Raw genomic sequence first — 18,585 nt, 5'->3', positions numbered from 1 at the left:
CTAAAATATAACCAAAGATACACCACTAGCACTGTATACACTACATGCTCCTGGTGGCCAGTCCTGAGGCAACATGGAAAACAAAACGAATTGTGGCCCGTACGGGGATCGAACCCGCGACCTTGGCGTTATTAGCACCACGCTCTAACCAACTGAGCTAACCGGCCACTGAGCACCATGGGAAATGTATTCCTTTTTATACATAAATGTATTTCTCCAATGAAAAAACTCGATGAACTCTTCCACTTGCTCTTATTTATTCAGGTAGTGTCACTTGGTTCCGTTCATTAAAATAAAAAATGACAAACAACGCCTTGTTAAAAAAAAAAAAAGTTTACACTAACTACATTATAATTTACAGAAAACCGAAAATCAGGAATTTGACCGACGACGGCTGCCGTTGCACAGTCCAAAGAGCAGGGTCCGTTGCCATAGCTACCCTGGAGAGAGGGCGAGACTGCTCACGTGACCCAGCAAGATGGCGACCACAATGCAGAATGGATGTGAATGTGAGTACTACGTATTATTAGCTCACCGTTGGATTAATAAATTCGCGTATCTTTTCATACTGTTAAAAAAAAGATAAACACCGGGACAGTTTCACTGAGTTATACTGCAAACGGTTTCTTTCTAATATCAAGCTGGCTCTGTTTTATCCTCGGTTCAACCTGGCAACTAAGTAACGCTGAGCGAGCCCGCTAACGTTAGCTCTGTGCCAATGTGAGCACTATCACGTATTGTTGTTTATCGTTACTCAGCTGTTTTCACCTGAGCCCGGTTAGCTCATCACAGCCAGTGGTTGAATACTTTAACCCTATTTTTTCCACCCCCCTTTTTTTCTGTGTGTGCTGTGTTTTAGGATTTAAACTAAGCGGGTCCGTTTTGCTGGAAATTTGGATCTGCTGGTTAATTGTTCATCATCATCATCATATCAGCGAGGGAAGATGGCCCTAAATGTATTTGGTAAGCAACATCATACCTTAGTTAATGTGCTTTAATATCACTGTATTAATTGTGTGGCTGTGGGTTGTTTGTTTTTACAATATTGTGAGAAACAAATCATTAATGAATACCGTATATAATTATGCATCTATACATATCATATAAATAGGGAGAGGCCAGTAGAAACCCTGTGGATCCACTAGTCATGGTGTAGTATTTATAGAAATGCCACGTAATGTCAGAAGCATACATGCTTCCTATTCCAGTATAGTCATGACCACTTTATACAATATGCTGCATTTTATAGAATAAGTTATGCAACAGACTATTGAGTGGCTAAGTGGTGCTTATAATACTATAGTATAATAATAATTGATTGTAAACAATAGCAACACAGACTGGTCTTCCTATACAATATGCTTTTATAATGTTGAATATATTGCACAGGCAAAATTTGAGATACTTTTCTTGTAATAGAGTATTTGTATATTGATATAACCACTGTTTGTATCAAGCCTTGTTGGTACTAGGTGTTAAACAGGTCTCCCCAGTCTTTCCTATTGAATTATTCCCAAGCATGGCACCATTATAGTTTTTATTGTGAAACCTCAATCTGTAAAGAGTCTGTGAACTGAATTTTTCTCTAAAAATGTCCCAAGATCAAAGCATAGAACTTTTTAATTGATGCACCAATGTATCATAACTTTGAACTGTGAACTGAATTCGCTGAGTGACAACAGTAGATATGTTATGTCTGCTTTCTTATGAGTTTGTCTATCAGCAAGGCTGTGCTGCCTTGAGACACTGAGTTATTTTGAAGACAGGATACTGGGGGCGACGAGTGTTGAATAGATAAGGCTTGTGGAGTGGACAGAGTACACCAAGACAGGAAACAGGCTGTTAGTTTTATGCATACAGACTATGGAGAAGGTGGAAGACGGTTTATTCCTGAATTTGCAAGATGCTGGCAAAATGACAAAATGTCAGACAATCATCATTACATTACATAATAACCCTATTTCTTATTATTTCCAGTGGTAGAAGTAAGGAAATTGGAGTAATTTGAGTTGTTTTGTAAGTCTAGCAATGACGCAGACTTTTTTTTAAAACCTAAATTGCAGTTATTATAGTGTTTTAATGCAGTTTGGAAGTAGGAGGCATGAAGAAACCTGCAGCAGATAAAGTACAAATAAAGTTACAGTATTTGAAGAAGGAAAAACAGTGTGTTTGAGTCACCATGAGTCACCTAATACATTTATTCAACACACATAGTGAGTGGTTACCTGAACCACTTTCACAGTGAAGGAATGAAGGAAAATTCAGTTGCTGCTGCAAAGTTAAACCAAACCTCAAATGAGTGCCTGGGGGCTTAACTGCTTTTGTGCGAGGTGTGTATTACTCTAATATTAATGTAGGTGTTGTTTATGGTCTACTGCAGCTGAATAAGCAACAAGGAAACGCTGCTATACTGTTGATTTCCTTCTATAATTGATTTAAATGGAGTTCAGTGTGAGTACAGCAGCAAAAGGGAAATACACATCGCACAAAGAGATCATTTATAAGCCGTCCTATCTGCAGAACAATATTAATGAGTCTTTCACAGCTTTTTAGGCCTCCAAGTGGATTCATTTATTAAGCCAGCATTAATGCACAGTGCTGTTTTTGTTGTTAAAGAAACACATCCGTCATCAGTCTGATGCACACAAACTAGGGGAAATAAAGTAGTTAGAAGCTTTGACATCATATTTCTTGCTGTCGGTGTAAACAATTTTTTTTATTTATCACCTTGAGAAGCTTGTGATTGTTCCTAATTCCTGTTTTTCTTACTGACAGTTCATGTACCAAACCTGCTGCTGCTTCCCAGCTTGTCTTTCTGTTTGCATGTGGAGCGCCTCCTGTCATCTATTATTAAACACATTTGATATCACAAAGAAAATGATTTGATGCAATCCTGAATCCTGTCTTATCTGGTTGATGATTAATCTCAAAATTGACGCACAGTGCAGTCAGATAAATAAATAAGCATCGGTCACGATCACATGTCCTCCACTTGAGGGCGCTGTAGCTACAGAAATGGAGTTTAAACGATGTTGCAGCTGTTTGATCCATTGTTGTACTGTTTCTCTTCTCAGATCATGATGAATACAGGCCACCGGTGTGGAAGTCTTACTGTAAGTATCAAAGGAACATTGTGTTAATATCCTGATTATACACTTTGTAAACTTTAACTTCTACCATTGTTTTCTTGACAGTATTTTACAATTAAGATTTTCATCCCATTATGTGCCCTGAGTATTTCTTAAAGGAGGTAAAATACCTTTTGCTGATGAATCATTGTGTGTTTTCTACCTCAGTGTACCAGCTCCAACAGGAGGCTCCTCACCCACGCAGACTCACCTGCACCTGCGAGGTGAGAACACACTTCCTCCTCCGTGTAATTCTAGAAAAAAAAGCTTATGATTAGCTCCCTTTTTTTTTCCAGAGGATGACACATGTCTTATATTATATAAAGGGTAGGTAATGACACCCTCTTTATTACAGAATACATAATCCAATGCATCATTGGACAGTAAGAGTGGGTAGGTCGTATTAAAATCTTAAATTACTCAAACAAGCTCTCAGAAATCAGAGCATGAAGTAGCTGACATAGATGACAGATGATGAATAACAGAAGTGTCTATCTTGGATGTGCTGTCACTTCTTTTTAAAGCAACAATCCCCAATTGTTTTGGGTGAACACATCAAAGTGGAGGTTGAATGGCAAACAGAGGATTTGAGCACAGGTGTCATTACAGTTGTTGTGAGAGCATCCGCCCACGCCGATGTGTCGTTTGTATTAAACCAGAAAGCGCAAACCTTCACTAAAGCACATTGTAGGTTTAACAACAACAACACACAATTTCTGTTCTTGGCAGGCAAATGTGATAATAACCAAGTGGAATAATGCTGGTGTGAACTGAGCCTCGAGCAAGATGAAAATTCTTTGCATGCGTGTGTGTGCGGTTGTGTCCATTTATTGTGTGTTTCTGCCTCCTCGGAGAGTGTATTTGCTGACTCGGCTTGTAGCGGGGCTGATTGTTTTTGCTCGACTTCAACAAATCCATTGTCTTCAGGGAAAGCATCTGCTAAACCATCTATAGCCACGATCTGAAACTGCTAAACACAGCACACATTAAAACTTTTTGCAAATATGTCACTTTGAAAAATATATACGTATATTAAACAGCATGATAAGAGAATAGAACAACAACAAAAAAAACATAAAATGTATACAGTACATACAGCAATGTGCAGGAGAAACAAAAAAAAAACCCTAAAGGCTTGTCAAATGATCCTCCTAAGGACAAACATTTTAACATAAAAGATAAGATAATACAGTAATGTGAAGAACAACATGAAACAGTTAGAAAAGAGAGAGAAAAAAGCCATGTTGTGTGGTGATGTAGGGGAAACAGGTGGTTTATGCATTGCTCAACTGGGCCGATAGAAAATGAATTATTTGTTTCAGAATATATATATATATATAAAAAATCTGAACATCTTTATCTAAACACTGGGGTAGGTTTAGCAGCACAGGTTGTGTCGTAGCCTAGGGTGCCCAGTATGGGGGGCTGTATGGGATGTTGGTGATGTCCATTAAATGCCACGCACCAGCACGTCTCCCCATAGAAGGGGGCAACCACCAGATGTGCGTGAGTAAGGTTTGGGGGCAAACCAGTGGGGATTAAAAAATAGGGAAGAGTGGTGGGGGGGCAGCTCTTACATCTGGTGTTTTTGTGAGTGTTAATCTGTAGAAGACAGAGCTCTTAGGATGTTAGGGAGTGTGCATCGATGCTAAATGAACAGCTGTTGGTTTTGATGCCCCGGTCTGGTCAGGTAGTCCGTGCTGACCCAGTTAGAAGCAGCAGGCTGGACCCCCCCCCCCCCCCCCCCCTCCCTCCCCGCCATCTCCCGTTTTGCTCCCACCAGCCCCCATGTCGTCTGCTGGGAGTTCAGCCATATGCGATTTATTGATGCACCAATAAGCACTTATCTATGGCTGGTACTTTTTAATTTGTGGTATGTCAGCGACAGGGTGGCAGAAACGAGGACAAAGACAGGACTGTCCTTTGGCTGGAGGAGGAAGAGGAACATTGGGGGACATATGAAGTTTTTAAAAGACACATGGGGAAGCTAGAGGAGAGATTTGATAGGACACCTATCAAATCTGCTACAGGTGTCTGAAGTGGGATGTCCAATTATTAGTCTAAATAAACCAAAAGGGGGAATATTCAAACTGAAGTCTTCTGCTGTGGCACACCATTTCACCCTGCACCCATTTATTTCATCATTACATTCAAAATAAATTGTGTGACTGGAAAATGTTTGTATTTTCAAACAGCTTTTCCCCTCCAGCTCAGCTACCTCCTCCTCTCTCCGCCTAAACCGGCCTCCTCACCTCTCCACCCGCTCCACTTTCTCTCCGCCCAAGTGGCAAACCTCTGCAAAATGGACTTTACCACGCACACACACACACACACACACAGGATCCAAATTAATATTCACCGCTGTCTGTTGGGCCTTGGTTGATTTATTGGCTCGACAGCAGTTTTGTTGAAAACAACACAACGTTCGGCTTTTTTATCTGACTCGTGCAATATCCTGTGCGCCCACACAGACACTGGCGGACACAGGCGCACGCCGGGTGTGAAGCGAGCAAGAACCTAAGAATGTGTGTGAAAATATTAAGAGCGCACAGTTCGTATCGTCCTAGGGCCAGTGCCATTTCACGCTCTGTATTGGTTGTGTTTTATGAATAATCTGCTTCAGTACTATGAGATATCAAATGGCATGTTATTTTTCAGTTTGTTGTCATTGTGTTGTGATGTTTAGGCCTTTGAACTGTGTAATCACTTTAAATCCCATATTTAATTTAGTTTTAATGGTAAATTCAGAGTCTTGTGAGAGTGAGGAACTTTTTTTATGACACTAAAACAGTTTGTTTCTTACATTATGCTCTCTGCAGGTGGACAATCGGCCTAAATACTACGGGAGAGAGTAAGTTGGATTTCTACATCTTAGTCAGTTAGTAATGTTGAACTATCCCTTTAAATAGGGGATAGTTAAACATTTTGGCAAATTCGATTTTGTCATAATTGTCATAATCCCTATAGTCATAGCAGTAGGTTCATTACCTTGCCAGCTCGTGTCTCTGCCCCGCTGATCTCAAAACAACATGCACCGATAATTAAAGGTAATGAACCTACTGCTATGACTAAAGGGATTATGGCAGTAGGTGAACTTGCCAAAATGTTGACCTATCCCTTTAATCCAGGTTTGTTGACAGTTTAAATCCTAATTTGTTTCTCCTCCTCCTCCTCCGTCCAGGTACCACGGGATGATCTCAAGAGAAGAGGCCGACCAGCTACTGAGCCAGGCCGAAGGCAGCTACCTCATCAGAGAGAGTCAGAGACAGCCCGGCACATACACACTGGCCCTAAGGTACGACAAGCCCCCCACATGTGAGGTTCGCGTCTTTCTCCTCCACCTCATCCTCCTTTCAGGAAGCTGTTGCTTGACCTCCAACACCCCATTTGTGTGTCAGGGCAAGACGGAGAGAAGCTGTGTGAGCGCTGAGCACGGCCCCAGGTGTTGTGGGGTGTGAGGGTTTATCTCGCCGTGCTCCGGGGAAAGGCAGCAGTCAGACTTTAAGCTGCTCAGAGGTGCTCATCTCTGAGCTCACATGGCTCCACACACCACCCTCCAGAGAGCCTTTCCTCGTGAGGAGAGGAGTGTGAGAGAGTGAAAGTCTGCGATTTCTGTCCTATATCTTCTATATGTGAACACTGAGTGGCACCACTCTGCTCCCTTGGCCTATTTACCTTGTGAGCAAATAACTTTATTTTATCCGAGCAGTCTGTTTTAGACAAATGTGAGCCGCCCTTTTCTCAGAGTAGGTGTCACACTTTTTAAATGGGCGCATGGCATAAATTGAATTTAGTTTTGGGTCAGTTTGCTCTATTCATAGTCTTCGTCATTCTTCCACCTGCACAAGTCGCTCTCTCCCTCTGTTTCACTGTTTCTCCCATCCCTGTGGTTATAATTACGTTCCATAAATAAACCTTCATAAACTAGGGTCCCAGTCTGGGTTGGCAGAAAAAGGAAAGGTTGGGTTTTGGGTTAATGATCTGATGGTGGCGCTTTATCTCACAGTGCTTTCATTGTGGTCCACTGAGGAGCAGATCATGTGTTGGCCCAGTTCAGGGCCCGTCTCTCACAGTTGTACCATTTCATTTTACTCTTTATTATCATAGTAAAAGCTTGTAGTATTTAATATTTATATATTTTAATAACAGTATTTAAAAAAAACAAAAAACACTGCTGCTTATTTTTGACATCTCTTCTTCCATTAATTCCCAGGTTTGGGAACCAGACCAGAAACTTCCGTCTCTACCATGACGGGAAGCACTTTGTCGGAGAAAAGAGGTTCGAGTCCATCCACGACCTGGTCACAGACGGCCTCATCACGCTCTACATCGAGACAAAGGTCCGTGTCTGTCCGTCACTTCCTTTCCAGCTCAGAAACAAACATGATGAGGAGGGAACAGCAGAGATGGGGCCCATTGATCAGGCCTGCATAGTTGAAATCTCTGAATGTTTAGTGTGATTATAGATGATTGCTTACCATTTAGCCCATGTTTGCCAGGTAAAAGAAAATTGCTCAGCTTACCACAAAATACCCCCTTGATCACTAGTTGTATACTTAATCACATGAATCCCCAGGTTCCTTAAAACCTCTCAATAAAGAAGGTAATTTTACATTTTTCTTTTTGTTTCCAACACATGGTTCAAATTAAGTGTGTATTTGTTATTCAGACAATAAGACGGCACCGAAGGGAACAAAACATGGCTGGAAAATGAAAGTTTTAGTTCTCCCCCCCTGTCATGCCAAACATATTCTGTCAGTGGGGGGGCATAAATAATCCAATATTTATGAATGAATCTAAACCAGTGATGATAAAACCTATGTTAAAGGGATAGATCAACATTTTGGCAAATTGGCCCATCGCCATAATCCCTATAGTCATAGTAGTACGTTCATTACCTTTGTCGGTGTGAGCTATTTTTAGAACGGCCGAGCCGAGCTGCGAGCTACGGAGACTATTGGGAGTTGTTGGATTGTGTATTTGATGAGTTTGATGAGGGAAACCAAGAAATCCCATTAGGCTCCGTAGCGTAGCTCTGAGCAGCTCGCGGCTCTGCTCCGCCGTTCTTAAAATAGCTTGCACCGACAATTAAAGGTAAAAAACCTACTGCTAAAACTATTATGGCAATGGGCTAATTTGCCAAAATGTTGAACTATCCCTTTAAATGGTATGTTTTATGTTACCCTCTCCTCTAGGCTGCGGAGTACATCGCAAAGATGACCATTAACCCCATCTATGAACACGTGGGCTACACCACCCTGAGCCAGGAGCCCACTCTGAAGAAGCACCTACCGCTCAGCCCCGAGGCCCCCGACGGCCCCGCTCCGGCCAAAGATGAACGCAACGCAGAGGAGAGGGTGAGAACAGCACTTGTGTACATACTGAATGTGAACACGATTAAGAGAAAAAAGAGTTGTCGTCACGTTTCATTGTATTGCCCCTCCCACTCAGTTTTGAAGTACTTGTGTTGGCCCAAAATACAACAGCTGACGCATCTTCTTCCTCGCTGAGCCACAGATTTAATTATGTCACCTTTTAGAAATAAATCTTTTGCCATTAAATAATATGGATTGGCTTTTAGAGGCTGCTTAATAAACATTTAGCAGAAATTATACAGAACAACAACACTCTATCTTTAATACTCATCATTATGCAAGATATAAGGATATTGTTAATGGATAAAATAATCTGTGCAGGAACTCTGCCCATAAACATCCACTGATTAACATAACTTTTTGGCAAATTGACTTGATGCTTCGGGGGTTTTGATGGCGGGGGGGTTGTATAAGAAATAAAGTAGTGTTGACACAGCTCAGTATTGGCCAAAGACCAAAGAATATTCCTGTTAGGAAACCACAGTCTGAAATTAGCCTCATAAAACAAATTAAATCATTCATCAAGTCTGTCAGTACGCTGCTTTTAGCACGAGTTTCAACTGACAGTGGAAAATGTGAATGAACTTTGGGATGATTTAGAAGATAAAGTGATGACTGAGCTGGATATGTGTCTGAATCTAGGAGACACAAGGACAAAGTGTTTTCACGTTTTTGTTTCAGTTCAGCAGAAGAGGGGATCAGTAACATGCAAGTAGAAAAGGATTTATGCTCTGGGCATTATGCAAACTAACTTAAAAATCACTGGACCTTACCTGCATAAATTAAGGTTACATAAAGTCCTAATGCAGTATTCGTTTGCATTATATGTCCAGAATGTGACAAAAAGTATCACATAATGTATAAATAGCTAAATATTGGGGCTCGTGAATCATTGATTTTTGTGCACTGTGCAGAAACCCTGCAGCCAGTTTGAAACAAGGGCAAAGGTGAGGGGAAAGTTTCTGCATGCACAGTACGAGGACGGAGGGATGAGAGTTAAGGAACATGCTGAAAGAAGGAGGAGGAGAAGAAGGAGGAGGAGGAGGAGGAGGATGGATGCAGAGGAGAGATGGCCTCCAGCCAAGGGCTCTGCAGTAAAGTTACATAACAGTAGTTTGCCTGCAGAAACCTGGTATCGCCACCGAAAGCTGTTTCACGAGAAGAGTTTGTGAACATCCATTAAGCTGTTAGGTGATAAGAAAGAATTAGTTTTTATGTGCATTTGTTTTTATTTATTTATTTTTCTTTTTTGTGCCCATATTTGGAGATGTGAGAACTCCATACGGTACGACGCAGGGGCTAATTCTGATGCTAATGTGAATTTCAGTCCTGCAGCTGGCTGTTTGTGCAGGTAGACGCAGTTTCATTCAGGCATCTGCTGCAGAACCCCCACACTTCTGTATAGTTAACGCACCCACACACACACACACTCACACTCACACACACACACACACACACACACAGTCCAGACCAACATGCTCATATCGGAGTCGGTTTAGTCGTGTATGCAGCGTGTTTATCTGCTACACCAGTGTTGAGCCTCCTGAGGCCTCGTATGACCTGCAGTGCATGACCACCTGCACTGCACCTCATACATCACTGTCCATGTGTGTGTGTGTGTGTAAAGGGGGGGGTGGTCATGTGTACGTGTGTGCTTTTCATAATTGGGTGGATTTGCAGACAAAGCAGTACGGCTGTGACATTGAGACCGGAGGTGCCTCTCTCTGTAGGGAAGTCAGACATCCAAGAAATGCATTTATCACATGTTCGTACAGCTAATCACGGCTTATTGTGGGTTAAACGCAGTTTTACGACCCCCGCGGGGGCCATAAAGGCACCGCACTGATGATGGCTCTTGAAAAATTAATTTTTAAGATGTCATTATGAGATTGAATTTCGGTGGACAGTGACAGGAAAGAAGATTTTCTGAATTAGGTTTTAAATCACCTTTGATCTGATCTAAATTCTGCAGAAAAAAAATCTTCATGCACCGGCTTTTGTTCCCTCTGGTGTCTCTTATTTTGAAATCTGCCCTTTTGTTAGCCGCCCACATCCTGAAACCCCTCCATTCCCATGCACTGAAAACAGTCATTAAATAACCATGACCCGTCATAAATATTCCCTGTGTTGTGTATATGAGCTAAAGGATTAGTGGATTTGAATATGTGGCTGACAAAATCTCTTCTTTTTTGGCGATGTCTTCTTAAGATTGCACAAAAACAATATTTGTGTTATTGTATGCCAGTGTGAGAGATGAAATCACAGGTCGTAAATCTCTCCCCGCAGTAACAGGATTTAACGTGCGCCCGCTGCTTGTTTACTCAGCCCCAAATATGTCAAAAGAACGCAAGACTAAACATCTTTTCACCAGAGGCGGCACTCAGGCAGAAAACCTTCTAAAGTGAAAATTTCGCCTTAAACTGCTTTTATATAATGTCGCTTTTGTGATCTGAAATAACAGACAGGCAGGGTCTTTGATTGAAAAGCCATGTGAGAGGAGAAGAGATTGTGTTGTGTCGGTGAAGTTGAGACAAACAGAACACACAGAGCAGACGAGCAGGTGCTTGTTTACAGCGGGAGTGGAGGATTTAGAGGAATTTTAGGGGGGAAACATTGAAAAAACAGACAGATGTTGCAGGTGGAACGACAAAAGGATGGAGAGAAACAAAGAGGAACAGAAAGTGTGAAGGAATAAATAAAATAACAGCATGATTCTCAGCTCATTCTTTCTCTCCCTCTTCTCTCCTGGGACAATTGAGGTGGCAGAATTGGTGGCGAACAACAAGGATCCCTGCTTTCTGATTGGCTGTTCCCCCCTCTCAGTGTGACCTGTTAAATTCATCCATTACTGCTCCGTAGCTCAGCCTCCCCCCCCTCCTCGTCTTTCTCTCCGCCTCTGTCCCTCCCTCCTCCGCTGGTTCTGCCTGCCGAGTGTGTGTGTGTGTGTGTGTGTAGAGGGAAAGCGGATTAACGCACACACTCAGCCATGTGGGCTGGAGCGCTCACCTACACGAGACAGAGAGACGAGGACGCTCGCTCTGCCGCATCAGTCTGTGTCTGACGGATTTTTTAGAAAACACAGGAGAAGATTTCCTGAATCCCAGTGGTTGAACTTTTTTTTCCTCTCTTCCTTTGGAGCCTGCAGACAGATTCAGTATCGGGCTGCCTGGTTTTTGTTTTTTGTTATGAACTGAATTGCAACACGCAGCCCTGTCAGTGTGGGAGAGCTAATCTGATTGGCTGATCTTTGTGGTACTGAAAAGCGCAGGATTGGTCCTGTGTCGGGCTCCTCGGTTTGGGATGTTGTTGTCAAACGGAGCTTTAACGTGTTGTTGTGGCATGTTGACTTCTTCCTGTTTTGATTAATTAATTTTTTTAATCATTTTAAATTGGTTTCATCTTCCTATAGGCTTGCTTGATTGACTTTTTTGTAATTATTGATGGGACTCAGATTTTATTCTAAGAGCCAGTTTTTAATTTAATTTAAAACACCCAGACTGAAAACTGCAGGTCCCACAATGCCGAGCCGAGAGTCGCACCACGTCATTAAGCGGGGTAAGAAGCAGTCCCGCAGGCGAGCAGAGAAGGATTCAAGTCAGAAGGGCTCTTTGTTTACCGCCGCCCTCGGTTTGAATGTCAGCGCCGGTTCGATTCCCTCCCTGCCCTCCTCCGGCAGCGCGTCGGAGCACGGCGCCGGCTCAGGAGGAGCCCATCTCAACCGGGCACCGGCCCCCCCTAAACCCTCCTCCCCCGCTTCCACCTTCTGGCAACCAATCAGATCTTTTGCCCTTTCGCAGCTCACGTCGCTGGTGCGGCGGGCCACCCTGAGGGAGAGCGACTTGGCACCCAAGTACGAGAAGGTCCACAACTTCAAGGTGAGGCCCTCCTTCGCTTCCCCCAGTCCTCCACTGTCTCTCTGTGTGTGTATGTGTGTGTGTTGAAGGATACCAGAGCTGCTGATTCAGCACATGGGGACTTATTCAAATTTGCCTCACACACAGTTATGCATTTACATATTTCAGATTTTCATATTACAAGCAGCCATTAGTAAAGAGCACAAAGGTCAGAGCCGTGGTGTACTAAGCTCAAGGGAACACACATGTGCACACGCAGACATGCACATAGACAGAAGGAGCACGGTGATGTGATGGACATCATTTGCATTTCATTATATAGAACCAATTTGTGCAATAAATGGGCAGATTAAAACTCTGTTCTCACTATATTTCTCCAAGTGCCCTTTCAGCACATCCATTGTGTCTCCATCACTCTTTTGTCAGTGCCTGTTATTGCTGTATTCAGGTTTAACACCAGCCCGTCTGGGTTATATGAATATTTATCACACTGTGTTCTCAGCATACCTGGTCACATGCACCATTTTGTCACATTTACCTCATCTCTGTTATTTTGTCTGGCCATATCTGCTCACTTTAATGTTTGTTCAAAGGGATAGTTCAACATTTTGGCAAATTGGCCCATTGCCATAATCCCTATAGTTTTAGCAGTAGTTTCGTTACCTTTAATAGTCGGTGCAAGGTATTTTTAGAACGGTGGAGCAGAGCCGCAAGCTGCTCAGAGCTACGCTATGGAGGCTAATGGGATTTCTTGGTTTCATCAAACTCATTAAATACACAATCCAACAACTCCAAAACGCTCTGGTGGACAAGTTGTGACCTGCACATTCACCACGCTATGAGATAATAACAGAACGTTACCAGACAGAGTTGTTTTTGAGGTAAATTCATGCAAAACCGCTGATGCGCGTACTCGTCGGGGGCAATTTTTCAGCAAGCAGACTCTGTATTTACCTCTAAAACAACTCTGTCTCGTAACGTTCTGTTATTATCTCATAGCGTGGTGAATGTGCAGGTCACAACTTGTCCACCAGAGCGTTTTGGAGTTATTGGATTGTGTATTTGACGAGTTTGATGAGGGGAACCAAGAAATCCCATTAGCCTCCGTAGCGTAGCTCTGAGCAGCTTGCAGCTCTGCTCCGCCGTTCTAAAAATAGCTTGCACCGACAATTAACGGTAACGAACCTACTCCTAAAACTATAGGGATTATTATTATTATTATTATGGCAATGGGCCAATTTGCCAAAATGTTGAACTATCCCTTTAAGGTAGATTTATTTATTTATTTTTTATTCTTTTTTTTTATTTCTTCTACCAGGTTCATACATTCAGAGGCCCACACTGGTGTGAGTACTGTGCCAACTTCATGTGGGGTCTCATCGCTCAGGGAGTCAAGTGTGCAGGTAACTCACACACACACACACACACACACACACACACACACACACACACACACACACACACACACACACACACACACACACACACACACACACACACACACACACACACACACACACATCAGTTTATAATGCTGTCTGTCAGTAATCTTTGATTTCTCCCACATGGATCAGCCACAGTAGATCAGATTTCTGCTCCTTTTCGCCTCCTCCGCTGTGCACGACACGTTGCACCTCCTCTCTGTTAGACCGTGACTCAAAAGTGGGGCAGCGGGCTAAAGTTAGTCACTTTTAATGTTGACTCATCCGCAGTATATAACGGATTCGAAATGTTAAAAGATTCAATTTGGTGCCAGAGAACAGACTGGCAGTGGGATTATTACAGTGTGTGGGTGACGAACCGTGCCTCCGCAGTGCTTCTAAATGGAACTTGTTCTGTCCAATCGAGTGTTTTATTCTTTGAACCTCAGACTTTTTAAAGGACTAATTGTGCCGTCTACAGAGAGCTGGAAGCAGATTATATTTATGACATAAATCCGCCTCTGTGTTCCCTTCCGCCAGACTGTGGGTTGAATGTCCATAAGCAGTGCTCCAAAGTGGTGCCCAACGACTGCCAGCCCGACCTGCGGCACGTCAAGAAGGTGTACAGCTGCGACCTGACCACGCTGGTGAAAGCCCACAACACCAAGAGGCCCATGGTGGTTGATATGTGCATACAGGAAATCGAGGCTCGAGGTGAGAGAGACAGCGAGTGTGTATGTGTGTGTGTGTGTGAGTCATTGATTACATAAGGTCGACAAAAAAAGCTTTTAAGTATTGTTTTCTGCAACACCTACAAGACTGGCATACGTATGCAAGATGTGCGTGTCAGCCCGCCCTCTCAATGCTTTGACGCACACGCGCAGAATAAATGAATGTGGGTGTGGGGCTGTACATATATATATATATATATATATATATATATATATATATATATATATATATATATATATATATATATATATATATATATATATATATATATATATACAGTACAGGCCAAAAGTTTGGACACACTCAATGCATTTCCTTTATTTTCATCACTATTTACATTGTAGATTCTCACTGAAATTCCACTAATGAACCCTGACAAGGCACACATGTGAAGTGAAAACCATGTTCAGGTCAGGTTCACCTCTTGAAGCTCATCAAGAGAATGCCAAGAGCAAAAAGCAGTAATCAGAGCGAAGGGTGGCTACTTTGAAGAAACTAGAATTGGAGGGGTCAGAGATAGAGGAGGGGGAGCAAGAAGGAGAGGAAGAAGAAAAGAAGAAAGATAAGACAAAGAAGACAAGACATGTTTTTAGTTATTTCACACTTTTTTTGTTAATTCCACATGTGTTCATTCATAGTTTTGGTGCCTTCAGTGAGAATAAAGGAAACACATTGAATGAGAAGGTGTGTCCAAACTTTTGGCCTGTACTGTATATATATATATATATTTATATATATACTATATATATAGACTGAGAGAGCTGCAGTTCCTCCCCCATGCGACCTGCGTGGTCACAGGGGAACTGCTGCAGACAGGGTTTTATTGACAACGATTCACGAGCTGAGTGAAACTAATATGTGGAATCAATAAAGACACCTGAAGTGAAGTGATTGAACTTGACTGGAACAGGCGAGACAGCTGAATATACCCCCCTCCCCCTTTCCCTTTCTCCCCCTCTTCCCTGTCTCTCTGTTTGTTGTTGTATTTTTTATTATTATTCTTTCAATCAATCTTCTCTGGCTCCTTCTGCTTCTATTACTCTATCACCTTCAGTTTCATTTGCTTAATCTGTTCGATTGGCACAGCTCACTTCTATTCCCATCCATGATTAATGTGCAATTTTTTTTTTTTTCAAAGAACTGCTTAATTGTTTTATAAACATGCAATAAAACCGTAAAAATGCTCAACGCGTTTCTTGAAAATCAAACCGACTCCAGAGGGGATCTCCACGGGAACAAGAAGACATGTTTAATCACAATACAAGTCAAGTTGATGTTGTATTAGTGGTGTTGTTGTTTCAACTCTCCTTGTCTGCCTCCAGGTCTCCAGTCAGAGGGCTTATACAGAATATCAGGCTTCAGTGAGCTGATTGAAGATGTCAAACTGGCCTTTGACAGAGGTGAGTACAGAGAAGCTTTATGGAAACAGCTGACAAACCTTCATCTTCTGTGTCTTTGAGGCGAATCCCTACACAAATAAGAGCGGTTGTCTTTTCCCATCAATAAAATATCAATACAATCCTCCGGAGGAATTCTTTGAAGGCAGATCTTTCATCTCGCGCCCTAATCCTCAGCTTTCCTTTTCACAGAAAGCAACTGATTGTTCTTGTTTTCCTCTCCGCAGACGGAGAAAAAGCGGATATTTCCTCAAATTCTTACGAGGACATCAACATCATCACGGGAGCCCTCAAACTCTACTTCAGAGAGCTGCCTATACCCCTCATCACATATGATGCCTACCCACACTTCATAGAAACCGCAAGTAGGTCTTCACACTTTCTGTACCTCATTACATAAATTGTAAGAATGAATGAACAGTTGAGCAGCCAAGCTCAACTTGAAGGCAACATAGACACTATTATATGGCTTAAATTTGTAAAAGAGGTCAATTTTGTGTCACTATTATGTAATCAGGGTTCTTACGGATCCTTAAAAAGTCTTAAAAGGCATTGAATTCATTAATCTAAAAACAAGGCCTTAATTGGCATTAAAATGTCTTAAATCAATTTTTCAAAGTCTTAAAAATGTTAACACATGGTAAGTGGTATTCTATGGTTGTAATTAGTCTCAAATCTCAAAATAATTGGTAACATTGCGACATAGAGAAGTTAGTGGCGGCCGTCAACCGCCACCAGCTCCCGAGTCAGTGTTTTTTTTTTTTTTTCCGGACTTTTTATGCATTTATTTTGAAAGGACAGCTGGAAAGAGACACAATCCAATGTTCATGTAGCAGTCACTTTACCTTGGACCACATAGGAAAGTGGGTAAAATTGTCCCTAACCCTATGTAATTGATGTGGTGTTTCTTTTTCTTTTTTCTGCATTTGTGTTTATTATGAAGTCGGTCTTAAATTTCATTTCAAGTGGCATTAAAAAAGTCTTAAAAAGTCTTAAATTTAACTTGGCTTAAGCTGTAGGAACCCTGGTAATAGTTGACCCAATATCTATTCTGCCTCACTGTTATATATTTTCTTGTGTGTTACAGAGATTACAGACGCAGAGAAACGGTTGGAGTCTCTCCACGAGTCCTTGAAGCTGCTGCCGCCCGCTCACTGCGAGACGCTGCGATACCTCATGGCTCACCTCAAAAGGTCTGAATGAAATGAAAAAGCTGCCATTATTGAAATTATGAGCGTTGATTCTTTTGCTTTCCATCTCACACACTCTCTCTCTCCCCTGCCGCTCTCCGTCCAGGGTGACCGAGGACGAGAAGGAGAACCTCATGTCCAGCGAGAACCTGGGAATCGTCTTCGGCCCCACGCTGATGAGGGCCCCCGACCTGGACGCCATGACGGCGCTCAACGACATCCGATACCAGAGACTCGTGGTGGAAACTCTCATCACCAACGAGGACGTGCTGTTCTGAGAGGGAAAAGGAGGGAAGTCTCTCCAGAGGACGGAGAGATCCACGAGGTGCATTCGTCCTCTTGTGAACAGATGGGAGAAAAAGTGACCTGTTGACTTTCGACACAAAAATGAAGGAGAAACATGCAAGATACATGAGACTGGCATCTTGCTCAACTAAAAAAAAAAAAGGACATAACTAACTGTTTTCTGTGTGGAGAAAAGGAGCAATGAAGGAAAGGAAGTGGCTTTTTGCAAAGAAGAATAAATAAAAAAAAACTGTGTGGAGACTCAAATCACACATTGTCTTTGAGGGAAGAAGTAGATGGACGGATGCAGTGTTTCCCCACATTCCTCACAAGCAAAAACAACTTGAAGCTTCTGGATGAAACTAATTACTGGAACTCATGAATGCTGGGAAGAACAATTTAACAACCTCACTTAGAAATAACCTCAGAAATAAACAACTGTCATCTTTTTAAGCTGGGAGAAAAGAGGGAAGTAGCGTTTCACAAACACTCCTTTTATGTTTATGTCAGGGGAAACACTGCAGGCCGTCTTTAAATGTTGATATCCTCATTCTTAAATGGATGTCAAGGTGTCCATTTAGTCCTCCATCAGAGAAGAAGTAGAAGAAGCACTGACGTCATTACAGTAGACAGCTGGATGAATGAATGAAAGAATGAATGGGGAAAAAAAGTGAATCATTCGCCCATAACGCGCACTCATTCCGCTCAAGGGAACTTAAGTGACTCGGACCTATTGTGTTTTCATTCCTCTCTTTTTTTAATGGTTTTCTTTTCTTTACAGCTCTCTCTTCTGCTCCATCTACTGATGTGTAATTATGCAGTGATCCTACACTAACAAGATCGTTTTTTTTTTAGTCACTAATATAGAGAATCAGTGTCAGCTTACCTTTTTTTGTGTCATATTGTAAGAAATGTTTTCCAGTTTTGTTGCTGTGTAATTACACCCAGTGATGGAGCTGTAAATTTAATAATAACATTTTTCTTTCTCTGTCTCTGAACCAATCCTGTGATCTCTCTCTTCTCCTCCTGCCTGCTCTGCTTCTGAACATGAAAATTAGACTTCAGCGTCATGCAGGTTGCTTCAAATTTATCCTGCGCTCCGCAATAAATTGTCTTATTTTCTCCGCAAATTCGCAAAAACCATCACAGAGTAGATAACTGGCAGCTTATTTTCACTTCAGATTCTCATGTTGACAGCTTTAG

General features: G+C 42.1%; 1 protein-coding gene across 2 annotated transcripts; it reads left to right on the top strand.

Annotated features, from left to right (window-relative positions):
• Nucleotides 1-458: 458 nt before the first annotated feature.
• On the top strand, nucleotides 459-17,940 carry LOC311000091 (N-chimaerin). Of its 2 annotated transcripts, XM_083990725.1 has the most exons (15): nucleotides 459-509; nucleotides 860-963; nucleotides 3,075-3,113; nucleotides 3,297-3,352; nucleotides 5,948-5,979; nucleotides 6,310-6,423; nucleotides 7,342-7,468; nucleotides 8,324-8,485; nucleotides 12,301-12,378; nucleotides 13,676-13,760; nucleotides 14,319-14,492; nucleotides 15,833-15,910; nucleotides 16,135-16,272; nucleotides 16,995-17,100; nucleotides 17,204-17,940. In XM_083990725.1, exons 2-15 carry the CDS (start codon nucleotides 945-947, stop codon nucleotides 17,373-17,375), a joined length of 1,380 nt encoding a protein of 459 aa, XP_083846851.1. In that variant the 5' UTR covers nucleotides 459-509; nucleotides 860-944; the 3' UTR covers nucleotides 17,376-17,940. The 2 variants fall into 2 exon arrangements, with proteins under 2 accessions (XP_083846851.1, XP_083846852.1); XM_083990726.1 differs by lacking the exon at nucleotides 459-509 and having other exon boundaries at nucleotides 784-963.
• Nucleotides 17,941-18,585: the final 645 nt, after the last annotated feature.

The sequence above is a fragment of the Trachurus trachurus genome (assembly GCF_905171665.1).
Source record: "Trachurus trachurus genome assembly, chromosome: 2".
Taxonomy (NCBI): domain Eukaryota; kingdom Metazoa; phylum Chordata; class Actinopteri; order Carangiformes; family Carangidae; genus Trachurus; species Trachurus trachurus.
Note: the sequence above shows the minus strand (reverse complement) of the source record. Positions and strands in the feature narration are given on the sequence as shown.